General features: G+C 45.3%; 2 protein-coding genes across 11 annotated transcripts; both read right to left on the reverse strand.

The window, feature by feature from the left end:
- Positions 1-290: 290 nt before the first annotated feature.
- On the reverse strand, positions 291-4,791 carry KCNRG (potassium channel regulator). The gene is made up of 2 exons (XM_080375128.1): positions 4,148-4,791; positions 291-2,043 (listed from the first exon to the last, which is right to left on the reverse strand). The coding sequence occupies exons 1-2, from the start codon at positions 4,723-4,725 to the stop codon at positions 1,791-1,793; spliced, it is 831 nt and encodes a 276-aa protein (XP_080231254.1). The 5' UTR covers positions 4,726-4,791; the 3' UTR covers positions 291-1,790.
- A 428-nt stretch (positions 4,792-5,219) lies between these two features.
- On the reverse strand, positions 5,220-15,140 carry TRIM13 (tripartite motif containing 13). 10 transcript variants are annotated; one of them, XM_080375088.1, is made up of 5 exons: positions 11,735-15,096; positions 10,817-11,023; positions 9,291-9,414; positions 8,383-8,465; positions 5,220-7,638 (listed from the first exon to the last, which is right to left on the reverse strand). In XM_080375088.1, the coding sequence occupies exons 4-5, from the start codon at positions 8,383-8,385 to the stop codon at positions 6,406-6,408; spliced, it is 1,236 nt and encodes a 411-aa protein (XP_080231214.1). In that variant the 5' UTR covers positions 8,386-8,465; positions 9,291-9,414; positions 10,817-11,023; positions 11,735-15,096; the 3' UTR covers positions 5,220-6,405. The 10 variants fall into 10 exon arrangements, 9 of the variants coding, with proteins under 9 accessions (XP_080231214.1, XP_080231209.1, XP_080231213.1 ...); XM_080375083.1 differs by having other exon boundaries at positions 8,095-8,465; positions 11,735-15,095; XM_080375087.1 differs by lacking the exon at positions 9,291-9,414.
- Positions 15,141-15,191: the final 51 nt, after the last annotated feature.

Here is a 15,191-nt window from a genome sequence, read left to right on the forward strand (position 1 = left end):
ACCTTCACAAAAGGTGTTCACAGCAACATGGAAGAGGCCAGGCTGGAAGGAACCTCGAAAGATCATCTGGTCCAACCTTGTGTGGGAAAGGTAGCCCAGGTGAGATTATCTAGCACCCTGTCCCATTGCATCTAGAAAACCTCCAGAGATGGGGACTCCACCACATCCCTGGGGAGGTTCTTCCACTGAGCGAATGATGGTTCTCACTGTAAAAATTTCTTGTATCAAGATTACTATGAATACATTGACACTATTGACCAAAAAAACCACCCACATTTGAACTGAAAGCATCCATTTTTATGATCCTTAACATTTATTACATTATATGACCTGTAAGCAGTTTAGGAGATGTAGTCCCATAATGACATTATTCTCAACTCAGAAAGCTCAGGAGCAAGAGAAGAGGACCTCATTGCTGCCACAGTCATTTCTGAACTTGTGTCAAACTAAAATGCACTACAGTGGTAGCAAAGAAAAGATGTCCGGTAGTGGCACCACCAGTCTGAGAAGACAGCTTTCACTGAAAACTCCTAAGGGCAGGAAACAGACAGGTGATTCCCACCACCCACCCCCATTTTTAAGTGCTACCAATAAAATAATAAATTCATGTTTAAAAGCTAATGAGAAGCCAGATCTAATCAGTCAGCCAAGCAAGCCCAAATGAGCTCTACTTGGCTGTTCGTAACTTTGGAAAGATGATGTTTTATCAACAACAGAAGTCAGGTTCAAATAATGAAACCTTGAAGTTATTGCCATCATCTTTCCTTGCCTTGAAGGAATGACAAAAGATTCTTAATTTAAAAGGCCTCATTAACTTACCTCTCCTGGTACATGAGCTAATTCTGGCATCTTACAAAGCATTGTACAGGGCTAACATTCCCAAGGCTTTTAAAGCCACTTCTGCTAAGCCTTCCTCCTAAATATATTTTGCATTTAACAAGTGTTAAGAAATCTTTCGTATTATTTTGTTTAGAATTGTACTAACTCTTCCATCTGAATGACTGTTTATCACATTTTCATTCTTTTTATATTTAAAGCTCTAAAAATTAACTGACCATTTGTTCACAAAGACCTCCATTTGTTCACAAAGACCTTTATAATTTAATTCTTGGCACTGAAGCTTAATACTTCCGGAGCGGGAGGAAAGGACAGAGGAATATTCTGCAAGAGACAGTAACACGTTATTTCACAGACACTAGTGGTGACTTCCCAAAGCCACTTTCTCATGCCTGGAGCCACACAGCAGCACAACTTGGGATGTTTCTGTTATGTTGCTTTCAGCTAATTGCAAGAGAATCGGTGTACATGTATCTTTTGAAAGCAGAATCAATATTCAGCCACTGAGGCTTTGATTCCTCCTCCAGCCGCTTCTCCAAACAGGGGGGATGATAATTGTGTCAAGCTGTTATTTCTTCATGTATTATCACATATTTCAATTTTACTTAAAGATTCACACAGAACATAAACATTGTTTTCTAGAAGAAATAGTTGATTTTTTGCGAGTCCTAATATAAATTTTAGCCACAAAGCAAAACAAAAACAACCCTTGAAAATGCTGGAATCTGGTCCATAAACCCAGTATTGAATCTGTGGTTCTTTTATTTAGAGTTGGAGAGGGTGGAGTGGTAAAAGGCAGGAAAGCAATTTTTTTTTTTTCCTGAATACTGGGGGGGGAAAATTGTTTGTTTGTTACTTCCCTCAATAGTTGCAACTTCAAACAAGCCAACAAAGAAAGGCCACTACTGCTGACACACCCCTTTTCCACCTTCAAAAGATGAAAGGAAAAGCCTTTATTTCCCTTTCTGTGCTTGGCTTCTCTTTGCCTGTGTGACCCCGGAGCTCCCTGGAGTTTGGTCCACTGTGATGGTAAGGCCTGCTGGCCTCTTCATCCTTTCGAAACTGTAGCATTCGACTTTTTCTTCATTGGAGACTGTCCTGGTGCTTATGAGGCGAAATCCATCTTTGAGTAAAGTGTCAAGCAGCAGCCCTAGCACATTAGTACCGTTAATCAGCTTTCTATTATCAGGCTGTATGGAAACATACCTAAAATAAGAAAAAAGCAGTTACAACACACTTTAGTTGCTTCTTGAAGGACGGAATGAATATTTTTTTTGAACCAAACCAGGTCCTCAGATGGTGCAGGTCAGCACAGTTGCACGGGTTTACAGCAACAAAGGTACCTGGTATTTTTTCCCTCCTTTGAGGACAATTTACCTCTTTCCCTCATTATAAGAACAGTAATTCTCAGTTCATCCAGTTACCCGTTGGGGAAGAAGCACTCTTTTCACCCCCACACCAAAACTTACTTTTTAAAGATACAGCTGTGATAACCTCCATCTCATTTAATTTAACGGAGATGAGGTGAATGGCATGCTCAATATAATGCTGCAACAGTTTTTCGGGTAAGAGTAAATGACGGAAAGGGCAGTGAAGTCACATAGACCCCAACAGCATCACTTTTCATTACACAGGGTCTCTCTCTACAAACAGTGACATTTATTGCAATGTTACCTTGTACAGCAGATTGTGTGGTAACAGGTATGAAAATCATTTTCCCATTGCCTCAAATGATTTCACTTGATATAAAGTACAATTTAAGAACCTACCCAGATGTTTTGAGGAACAGAAGTCAGGTAAAAATACTATTACAAAATACATAAGCTGACAGGGGTGAAACTGTTCCACAGTTCACAGGAAAGTACACCAAACATTCATGGAAAGCACAAAAAAGGCAAAAGAGTCCCTGTCACAACAAAGACCAAGTTGATAGAAAATCAGCAGGCAACATTATCAAACTCTACTTGTTTCATTACTCAAGATAAGATTTTCTATTGATCTGCAGAAGAAAATTTTTACCGAGTCTGAAGAAAAAGGAAAGTCAGGAATATTTTCCCCACTATTGAAGTTGCCATAACCTACTCAACCAATTGTTAGTCCATTAAAATCAGTAACACATTATAAAGTTAAGGTTTGGCACATAAATGCCACTTCACAAATGCGAGGTACTTTTCTTCTACTTGCTTAGTTAAAGAAAGCTAGAAGAAAGATAAAATTTATTCATCTTTTTTTAAAATAATCAAAAGACTGCAGTGTTGATTCATATATTCGGATAGAATAAACCTTTTGGAAATATTTCAATGAAATTTCCATAAAATTCCAGGAGTTCTAACAGCCACAGACGTCGAATTAGGTTACACTTCCTTATACAGTAAGAATGTGTCTCCATACAATAGACATCCAGCAAAAGCTTGTTTAAAAAACGTAAGCTGTCATTAAAATACAACACTGCTATCACAAAAATCATTGATATACAGTAATCTTAATAAAAACAGAACCTGCCTCTGAATTCAAAGAAAACCCACTGAGTAGCATACAATTCAGGGGTTCTCAAACTACGGCCCGCGGGCTGGATACGGCCCCCCAGGGTCCCCAGTCCGGCCCCCGGTATTTACAGACCCCCCCGCCCCCCCCGCCGGGGGTTGGGGGGGGAAACCAAGCAGCCGCAGATGACTGCCTGCCACTGCATCCGTGCGCCGGCCCCCTGGTTAAAAAGTTTGAGGACCCCTGGTATAGTTAATAATCTACCCCTTCTCCCTCCTCCCAATAAAAGGCTCTACAAAAGCTTTCCAGTGTGTGAACTGCTATCTTAGTTCCACTGGTGTTTTGAACCCTATTTAGCCATTCTCTTTTCCCTCTTCTCCTTATGAAAAGTCTTTTGGACCATGAGCTAGCGGAGATTTTAGGCCTCCCCAGTACTTCACTCCTTATTTGTTTTGTTTCCTTCGCTTCCTTTTACTCTGTGTTTTTCAAGTCCTCTAGAAGGTCACTGATGTCATGAAATTCTAAAGCCTGGGAGAGCGAGTGAAGAGGAAAGGGCAGAAAGACCCAACAGAACTCAAAAACAAACGTCAAGCACAGCATTTTAGAAAGCTGGAACGGGCAAATCAGTGCAACAGAAACAAAACTGGGTATTTGAGAACTATAAAAAGATAACATTAAACTAGCAGAAAGAAGGTAACATACTTTCTTCTCAGAGAGCTGTCCAATAGTTTCTTTAAAATTAGCTTTGCTAGCACATAGCGTGTTACTTCATGAACTAGAAGTCACAAAGACATTTCCATAATGAGGAGTCACACAGGGTTAGTACCTGGCCACAAACTGGTCACCAGCAGAGTAGTCCGTACCACACTGAAAAACCAGGTCATGATGAGAAGGTCTTTCCAAAGGAAGTGGAACGAGTAATTTCTGAGAAGGAAAAGGGCTGTTCCAGCTCCGTCCGGACTGCTGCCCTGTGAACACAGTGATCTGTTCAGCCAGTGTCTCAACAGTGGTACTGCAGGAACCAAAGATCCGGAAAAAGGCCTGCATCTCATGGAGAGAGAAACGCACCTCCAAGACCTCCAGCCTTGGCTTCAGCAAGTGTTCCTGGCTCAGGAGCTCGGCCAGAGTGTAGAGCCCATAGAATTCTGCTTCTCTCTGCAGCCTCTGATAGTCTGAGAAATTAGTAGGTAAGGAGACCTGGAGAGTCCTCAAGAAGTCCATGATGTAACTAAACAAAGTTCCATCTCTGTCCACAAAAAACTCTCCGTTCATCAGTTTAAACTCCCGGTCATTATTGTTCAACATCCGTGCTAGCCTGGACTCGGGGAACTGCTGCAAGGTAGAAGCCCAGGTTACAAATCGCACACCTCCCACGCTCAGAACAACCACCTCTCGATTATTCATCGTCGTCTCAGCCACTCAAGAATTTTAGCTCTCTGATCTATGTGTTTGTGACTTCATCTATCCTAAACTGCAAGGTATCTGCAGCTGCAAGAACCATTCAGTGCTTTTAGCAAGCGTTTGGAGTGACGTGTGGATCAGTAACAGGATTCCCAGGCAACAAAGATGTAAATATCATGTACAATAGTTTTGTTTACAGGGTTTGGTTGCTTGGAAACTTTGATTCTTGGAATTTAACGGTTTATTTTTGAAATGAACAGCTTGCAAGGATTACTGGAAGACAGTGAATCGATCACCACAACTTAGTAAACCGTGAGAGGGGCCAATGAATATCCCCAAAGTACGGCATGCATTATGTCTGTTATTCAGAAATGTCAACTAAATGTTTGCATTCTATATATTGCTGTTCATAGGACCGTTGCAGAAGGAGGTTAGATGTGCTTCAAGCAATATGTTTAAGTATTGTAATCTGTCAAAGAAGGGCACTTCAGAGAACGCAAGCTTACAGTTCACTTTAAATCACTGTTAGCCTATAGCCAAGTCAATACACCCAGAAAATTCAACTCCTAAAACAAGGTACATGAAAATACAGTTAACAGTAGGAAAGCTGATATATGTTTCAGTGCTAAAGCACTTCCAAACACCTACAACATCCATACTCCTGTCACGTTATGTATTTTGTTCCAAGGAAGCATCCCATCATTTTTCCTGGCTTCTGGAATTACTATCCAGAAAGACAGAGAGGGACAGGAAAGAAACTGTTCTACCTGCCACCTTTGCAGGGCTAGAGCACAAGCTGCCTCGCTGTGGCTGATCTGTGCGTGCCTTTCACCGCACTGAACTGTTACCACTCAGGCCGCTTTCTTAAAACGTGTGGCTCCAGAGGAACAGATCTAACAGGACAGCTTGGTTAGTCACCCCAACAATTTGATGTTGGAAAAGTAAACTGCAAAGTATGTACTATCTGCAAAGTATGTACTATCTTGCAGCTTGTTCTTCTCTTATCAACCTCAACTGATTTCTCTTTACCCCTAGAATTTATGCTTGCCCTGAAGATATATTTTTGTACAGAACCTGTAAACAATAACCAGTATCTACAGTAATCTGAATGTACAGGATCATTACTACATTTTGTTATACAAAAAATTACGGGTATCTATTTCAGTGAGAAGTAACATCCTCAGATACAAAGCGGTTCCAAAACATGAATGCTGCACTCTGTATTCTGCAGTGGAAGAGCAGTCCTCAACAAGCCTCTCAGTACTGTGCTCTTCTCAATCACAACCGTTCTACCTCTTTCCAAACCACCTCCCCGTCAGAAAAAAAATAAAATGTAACTATGACCTTTTAGGAAGTGAGACTTCTAATCTTATTCTACAATTATATTAACATTAAACTGAGAATGCAGTTTGGCCCTGTATCTTGGTAAAAAAAATTATCTGCAGTGAATTAATATTCCCATAAACACCACTGAAAGAAGAATCCAGGAACAATGTGATTTTCAAAGCTCCATTTCATCTTCCAGTTTATCAGCGCTCAAACTATAGGAACAGTATGAATGTTTTGGAAACACTTTGAATCTCTGAATGTTTTTCACTGGAAGTCTTAAAAAAAATTTAATTTTTAAAAGTTCTATGTCTTCTTCACCAGATCTCTCTTAGTTCTTTTATTTCAGCAGGGACTTCACAACAGTTTATATTTGCACACAAACTGTGCAACATTATCCAGTACAACCAATGTATAGTTCTTACACTTTTCTCTTAGAAGTGAAGCTCCATCTGTCATCTGTTCCCAGTAGAAGACTGCATGATCTGCTATCTCCACTGTATCTGCCAAGTAGGACAAGCTAATTGTAAGGAACTGAGATTTCCAGCACTGTAGATTGTCAACGACTGACTCCACAAAGGACATTCTGGTGACAGCAAGAATAAGCAAGCAAATAAGAGAGTTCACTATAAATCTTCGTGAAAAGACTGAGGGAATCTTGAATTTAAGAGTGTTGTTTTCCTGAGGCAAGGAAAGTTTGTCCACATCAACCAGTTTTATTCCATTCCACTGGCTGGTATCAAAGCTCTTCATTGTAGGGGTGATGTCCACACTGGAACAAGGTAAAGGAGTTTCTTTGAGCACCTTGATTTTTTCCCTGAACTCCTGCATCTGTTGCAGAAATATAATGGGTTCAGACACATCTTTGAAGGCCTCTGCAATGTTAAAAGCCATCCGTTGCTCTTGCAGAATTGTGTTCAGTTTATTGATTTCCGGATCGTAGGCCTGCATCACTGCAAGCTTCATGGTCTCAAAGTCAGAGAGAATCTCATTTCGCTTCTGCTCCAGTGTGTGCTGCAGCTTCTCAAAGAACTCCTTCACTTTGTCAGAATCTTTGGTCAGCATCTGCAAAGCTTTCCTCTTACTGGTTTCTAAGGTATCCAGCCGTGAGAGGGCATCTCCACAACGCCAAGTTTCAAAGCCCTGAAACAGGGTTTCAAAAGCCCGCTTCTCCTGGGAATAAGCTTCTTCAATAGAACAGAAAAGATGCTTTGTATGGTCACCACGGGTGGCACAAACCCCGCAGATCAGCTGCATGTCTGTCCGGCAAAAAATGTTAAGGGGTTGCCCGCTGTGCACTTTGCACACAGGCATTTTTGGAGTTACTTTAATTTTGTTGTACTTCTCCACGATACCTTTCAGGGAATAGTTGACTTGCAAGCTGTTGACTCCAGTAACAGGAGTTTCCTTCCTGCATGTGGGGCACTTGAAAGGGGATGGTCTCCAAAGGACATTCCTCACATTTCCCTCAAGAATTCCTTCCAGACACTTTCTGCAGAAATTGTGTGAACAGGGCAGGACACGAGGATCATCAAACAGGCTACAGCAAATGGGACAGGTGAGATCTTCCTCTAGGAGCTCCATCATATCCTAGGAAAGAGAAGAAAGATGATAACAGGACTTACAAAATTTATTTCTCCTCCAGGAAACCCACGCAAAACCCAATCTCCATCTGAGACACAGCTCAGTGAGAAAAGCATCTACTTTTTCCTCCAGTGTCATTACGACAGAGCCTCAGCTGGGTTTTTGCAGCCAGCCTAGTTAGCTGTAGTATCTGGCCACCAGATGGCAGGCACAAGAACGACCCAGTGTTCAGACAGAACCATTTTTGGACTCTCAACTACAAATGCTGGAAAAAAACGCTTGCCAAACCCAGCAAGGGCTCTGAATGAAAATAACTCATGTACTCATAATAACAGTTCAAGATTTACATCCTTCCTCACTGATGCAATACACAGAAACTGGATTTTCACAAAAAAACACCCAGTTGGTATGCTCTGCTAAGATCTGATTACTCTCCACTTACTCAACTCACCCAAAGCTTACCATTTCAAACACCATGCACTGCCACCGTAAGAAGGCAATCTTAAAGGTGACTGAAAAAGCCCAGCTTCAGAATTTCTTCAGCTACAGAATATGTGATGTGGCTCTCTGCTCTACCTGCAAAGCCAAAGGTGAGTCACCACTCAAAGTTAGCTTTTCTCTTGTTCCTGCAGTGTTTTTAAATAACCAAGGGAAGGTGTTATTGCTGAACTATTCAGCACAAAGTTAAAATGCTTCAAAGAACAGCTGCCCATAATTCTTGATAATTCATCATGAAACAAAACTGTTAACCATTTTCACTCATCTGCAATCTGTATTTCCAAATCCATTCTCACAGCACGCATGCCGCAGCAATTTCTATCTGTGGACAGGACCTGCAGGAAGAGGATTTATCATGTAATCCTTTCTACCGGAAAGTCTCAGTGAAGGGACTCTGTGCACAACCCTCCCAGTGCCTCTAACCAAAGCCAAGTTCTCAAATGCAGGCACCTTGTAACTTGCAGCATGCTCTAAGAAAACAAGTAGCTAATAAAGACCAAAATGGGTGACCGTTTGTATTAGCCAAATCTCTCACACACTTAAGTTTTGAGCTGTAATTAGTGCTTCCCTTGTATAAATTCCTTCCATATTATACAATACCTATTCATACATACATATATATATAATAAAATTCCTTTTATACATTACAAGATGTAACACAGCAAAGAGCATCAAGTACTGCTGTGACAGCAAGGCATATAAATAAGGTCTTTTAATTAGTTTTGATGTTAGTACTAAGGCTTCTGTCCCCTCAAAGAAATATAAAGCAGAAAATGTGGGAGGCAAGAGGGGAGCTGCAAGGGAAGATCCATGCTGCACAGGACAAAAGCAGCAACAAAATCAGTATCACTGATCTGAGGAAAGTAAAGATCACTACAGGGAACAAAGGCAAGGTCGATTCTGAGTTTCTTTCACAGGAGGACTGGTACAGTCCCAGCAAGACTTCACAGTAAAAGCCATTCTGGAAAGGTGTAAGCAAACCTCCCATGCTTTTCCAGTGACAAGAGGGAGGAGCATTCTCTGTGCTTGTTTGAACGAGGAGTTTTTAAAAAGTTGCCAGCTTTCCTACTCAGCCTCAGGACTGATGCAATCAGACAGAAGAAGCCACCATTACAGCTAGGGACAAACCCCAAGAGAAAAGATCTAACGACTCCATTTACCACCTAAGGTCTTCTGTAAGACCAGAGATCCCATTCAGAAGCTTCATTTTCTGTGAGAAGAAAGTGATTCTGAAGTACCCCTCAATGCTAGAACAAGCCATGTTTCTTTTCTGTCCTCTTCCTACTGCTAAAATGAGTGGGAAGACAGGAGGACGATGATTTTGCCCTTATACTCTTGAGTCTTCCTCTTTATGAACAGTTCTGTCTTTCCAACTTGTACTCACAGCTTTTAGCTGCAGTAGGAGCACAAGGATCAGTTTTGCTCATGTGTTAAGAGGGTAATAACTATGTAACTAAAATGACAGTTCTCAATCTTTTAGGAAATGGAGATTCATGATACAGAAAATATTTGCTCTGGTCTCTCTCCTTTACCAAGGAGGATTTCACATCTTAGTTAGGGAGCTGGAAAAGCAGCTTTGCATGCCTGACAGTGAGAACTACAAACCACTGCAGAAAATGCTTACTACAACATGCTCCATGAAAATTGCAGGAAAAACATTGAAGACTTCCATGCTCCTAAAAATACAAAAAACATACACAAAAAAGTTTCATGATCCAAATAAAACTGTCCTGTTGCATTCCAACTCCAATTATCCAACTAAATAATTATGCTTTATAAATATAAATGATTTCAAACCCATTATATGACATCATTAAAACCCTTGGATTTAAAAAAAAGAAATGGGCAAGTCTATGAGCTCACACACACACACACACCCCCCCCAATAAAACCAAAAATGCTGAAAACGTGTATAACTGGTTGGGACAGCTGAACTTCCATCTTCTTTAAGACATTACTTTTGGAGCGTAAGTTGCCTGTGGATTAAAAGATCCCTTTGTATTAGGAACTTGTTATTTGTGTAAGGAACTACAGCAACACTTCAACTTCTCCATTGAGAATTTCTCTGTGTTATTTCTTATCCAGGTTGGAACGGCCCACTCGTAGCACATGGGCTAAAAGGCACAGTGGTTTCTTCCTTCACCTGAGCTACATAAACTCTCTGGGTACAAACCCAGCAGATCCATGCATCAGAAAAAGCAACTCACAGTTTTACCATTAGGAATAAGAACGGCAAACCAAGTCAAACCATAAATGCAAAACCAACCACAGTAGCTTTTTCCCACACTCCAGAGAGAATTAATTTAGCATGCTTCTCAGCACAGAAGTTGGGTTTATCAGCCAGCAGCAGGCTGAAAGCAAAAGCAAAATTTCACCAAGCTTCAAACAAAAGAAAAAGATAGCTCTTGAATTACAAGTTTCCAGCAATGGCGTGTAAGTGTTCTAAATAAAACTTGACCGAGTCAGACTGCATTTCCACAAGCAGCTGAGCTAGTCAGGAGAGGCCTTGTCTCCCTTCCTTGGCAAGGACCCCAATCCTCGTCAGGACCTCCTACAAGCAATTCCACCAGCCTTCTGCCAGACTGGTGTGATGAATCTGCCCCAAAAAGGGTCCCACGCAAATAAGGCAGGAGGAAGGGAGATGGGAGCTCCTCTTTCCAGCAGCAACAGTCTTAACTCTGCTCACCTTCTTGAGACGAACCACAACCTAATGGAAGGTCAGCGTAGACATTCTAACGTGGAATGACTGATCTCCAGGTGCAGTAAGTATCCAGGCGGTCGAAAAGCGCTGAGGAAAGTGGCTGCGCTTTAAGCCTGTTATTTCCTGGCCGAAGTTTTTTCCAGGAGTACCCGGTAGATCCAACAAGTTCAGCCTTCAGGGAGCCAGGAAGGCCTGGAGAAATAAGCAATTCCGGTTCAGTGCAGCTGCTAGCCCCGCCAACACCGTTTCATCCGACGTGGTTCGCCAACCCGCGGGGCCGCGCCATGGCAGGCCCGGGCGCTCGCCTCCTTGTCCCTCAGCCCGGACAGGCGCCCCTCGCCGCCCCCGCCTGTGGCCCCGCTCCCGCCGGGGGGCCGGGCACCCGCCCCGCCGCCCGCTCCCGGCCAGGCCCGGCCCTGCCGCCCCGCCGCCGGCCGCGGCCTCCCGCTGGCCACGGGCGCCCCGTCGGGCAGGGCCGATCGGGGCAGGGCGGCCCCGGGAGCCAGCCCGCGCCTCGCAACGGGCAAACCGGCAGCGGGGCTTGTGCGGGGGGAGGGCTGCCAGCGAAACCGGCCCGCGACCCCCCGGCGGCCGGGCGCTGCCCGCCTTGCCACCGCCTCGCAGCGCCGCGGCCTTCGCTCGCCCAGCCGGGCCCGCCCCTCCCGCCGCCGGCGACCCCACCGCCCGGGCACGGGCCGCGCCGCCGCCGGCCCCCGCTGCTCACCACGCCGGGCCGGGGCTAGCGGACAGGCCGGGGGAAGGCGGCGGGAGCGGGGCTGCCTCGGCCGCCCACACCGCGCGGCGCCGCGGCCGGCCCCAGCCATCGCCCGCTCCGGCCCCGAGGCTGCCGCCCGCCGCTCCCGCACCGCCGCCGCCCGGCCCGGCCCGGTGCCCCCCTCTCACCTCGGCGAGCCGCGGCGCCGCGGTCAGCGGCAGCGGGCGATGCCGAGGGCCGCCATGCGCTGGCCGCCCCGCCGCACGCCCCTCCTCGCCGCGCCTCGCCGCCGCCGCTCGGCCAGGGGGGGTGGGCAGGCCCCGGCCCGCAGGAGCGATCGGCCGGGAGCTGCCGCCCGCCGTCCCGGACGGGGTGCGCCCACCCACCTTGGCCGGCGGCCGCTGATCCTGGGGCAGGAGCCGCCGCGGGCCTTCCTCCCCCGTGGGCCTGCGAGCGGCACGGCCGGCCCCGGGCCTGCCAGCGGGGAGCCGCGGGCGGCACAGCCGGGCGGGGATGGGGGTGGGGTGCGCCTGCCTCAGGCGGTGGCCGAGATCCACAGCCCAAGCAGGCAGCCTGCTCCTCTGCCGAGGTATCTACGGGTTTCTGTTGCTCATTAACTCTGCCTAAATTTGACTTCAGACTGCAGCTCACAGGCGCGCGTTGCCGAGAAGCGCTGCTGGGTGGCAATCCTGCTGAGCATCTTCCACCTCCCGAAAGCACTTACGAAAAAATATAACATCATTTTAGGTAGATGACCTTATGCACTTCGTAAAAGGATAGAGACACATTCCCATGTGCTTTAATGCACTGGCTGTACCAATTCCTGCTGGTGAATCTCTTGGGGAGTAACACAGCCCTTCAAGCCTATGCAGGTCTCCCACAATAATGCCGACTGGCCCCAGAGAGATGGAGCAGGAGGGTTCCCGTGCCCCCATGGGAGGACCCTCCGGTTACAGGACTACGAAATTTGGGCTGGAAGTCCTGAGACTGCAAAGATCCTTTGTGATCTTTTTTCCAGTCCTTATGTTAGTTCTCAGTCAACATCACAGGTCTCGCATCAAAGCCAAACTGAAATTACTTTTGAGTTAGACTTTGTGAAACACGGCATCAAAAGCTGTTCCAAAGCGCACGTGCTCTGCCTCCTGCATCCCTGGCACTGCCCTGCTCTTCGCTCACCCACTGCAGTCACCTCACCCATCAGCACAGCAGACACTATGCACGTTCAGGACTACCCACACAAGTAACGTCACAGGCTGGACAGTATTTCTGTCGGGTGAAGCTCCCACACGCATCTGACATCTTTCCTCCAATTGTTTAGGAATCTGGATTTAAAAAGCCATTCAATAACATGCTAAGGTTGTGGTTCCCCAATTCACTGCAGACAGAAGAGGAATTCACCTTCCCTCCTGCTGCCTCCACCTGAGCGGGCGGGCCCTCTCTGCTGGACTCAACAGGAACAGTTTGATCACGGACAAGCATTTTGAAAATCCCCTCAGGGTGCTCACACACTTGGGCATATCATGCACTATCTACTGGAGAACGGCCTCAGAAGGTAGAGCTGCTGCACAAATGCAACCAAGACCTTCAGGAGCACTTCAGTGTCCTGCTTGTTTCTTCTTAATTGTCCAGCATCTTCTTTTCCATTTATTAAAAACAAGTAATTCCAAGTAGTTTCTGAAAAATGATAGCTTAATCCATCCCTCAGCTACCCAAATTGTGTTCAAACGATATCCCAATGCTTGCACATTTACATTTTCCAAGCACTCCTCATCTGCACTTTCCCAACAGCCCTTTTAATATATTAAGGATTTCCTGATTCTACTAATCTTTGTAATTTTATGGTTAAAGCTATTAACAACAACATAGCATTTTAGATTTCTCACTCATTATTAAGTTCATCTATTTCTCATATCACTTTTTTTCCTGCTATATTTTCAGAGTACATTTTATTCTCCATTAATTCTTTGGGCTGGTGCTACTTCGCCTCCTTATAGATGAAGGCGCCATATGGGCATAAGAGTGGATGCCTGCCCACCTGGGATATCTCTTCTTCCTTAGAACCATCTGAACATGTTCTTGTCCCTCCTTGCCTGGGCTTTCTTCTGTCAAAGATGAAAGTTTAAAACTTCTGGGCAAACAGCATGGGATTTCTGTGCCTGGTGCATATTAGTGCCCAGCCAGCACCGTACTTGGAGTGTACCATGGCTGTCCTGCACGTGAGCAGATATAATTTGGGCATTTTACCACTTCTATCTGACTGATAGAGTTGCACAAAACCAACTTTTTTGCACACATGTGAGTCCATTTTCCTATACTCTTTTAACTCTGTTGTTTATAGAGGTTTTTCAATCGCAGTTTGGTTCCGAGCTGGTGTTCCTGCATCTGACATGCCAAGTAGCATCAGAGGCCATTTGTTGAAGCTTCAGAGAAACATTCTGGCTGATGGAAAAGAGCATTAGTAATTCTGTGGCAATATTTCCCTATTTAATAAGGGAACAAACCCAGGGGAAATCAAGGCTCAAAGGAGAGGCGGCCCAGCTTGAAGGGAAGTATTAGGATAAATGTCACTTACCCATGGGAGGGTTGAAAGTACAAGGGTAGGAGTTTGAAAGCAATTACAAAATAGTGGCAAATTCCAGCTTTCTGAGACAAACACCACGTTTGTTGTAAGACGAAGAAATAGCACCTGTTGTCATCTTTAAACTACAGAGAGAACCCAGATCATGGTTCTTCTACTAAGTGTTATGACAGAAGATTTCTGAGACTGCAACTGTATGCTGTGGTTCAGTCAGTGACCTCAGAGCTGACTGCTGCTGCCCTCCTATCCTGTACCAGCTCCACCAGCCTTGGCAGATGCTCTACCGAGCTGATTCAACCCTCTAAGCCAGCAGAACTGCTATTCCCTTTTCTTTGCCAGGATGCTGATTCAACAAGTTAAACCAGTTTGTTCAGTGCAAGATTAGACAATCACCAGGTCTAACATCAGAGGAGTGAGGAAAAGAGGAACAAGATTTGTTCCTTTCTGTGGAAACAAGCCATTAATGTGATTCAAGCTGTAACAGGTAATTTTACCCTGAGAGGTAGATTCATGGGGGATGCTAAGCCAAGCCGAGACTGTGCTACTGGCAAAAGAGATAATTCCTCCCTTTTCCCTTCCCTTAGTCATGCTTTCCTGATGCCTCCGCTGGCTCTGACATTCATGTGGCCACATGTTAGGCTAGATCTGCTTGCCAACAGAGCTGAAAGCTAATCCATCTGAAAAAAAAAAAAAAAGTTTTCAGCAGGATCAATTTTGGCAGCCAGCTGATCCCACAGCTGAATGAACACCAGTGCCAGGATGAGCCAGCGAGAGGGCCTGTTTCGGTGGCAGCCTGCACACATGTCAGCATAAACCAGAAGTACTCTCACAGGCTGTAATTTCACAAATGCTTCCAGCCAGCTATTGCCGGCACTGCTGCCAAAAGTAACACAGCCTTGCCCTTCGGCCACACCAGCTGCTCATTCTGAGCCTCAGGCACCTCCTGCACTGTGCCGGAGAAGTTGTCTAACACAAAACTGATCGATAAATGTAGCTGGAGTTAAAAGCAGCTTCTTTACCGCCCCCCCCCCCCCCCCCTCCAGTTTGTATTCCCCATCAGTAAGGCT

Source organism: Falco punctatus, assembly GCF_963210335.1.
Source record: "Falco punctatus genome assembly, chromosome: 2".
In the NCBI taxonomy this organism is placed as follows: Eukaryota; Metazoa; Chordata; class Aves; order Falconiformes; family Falconidae; genus Falco; species Falco punctatus.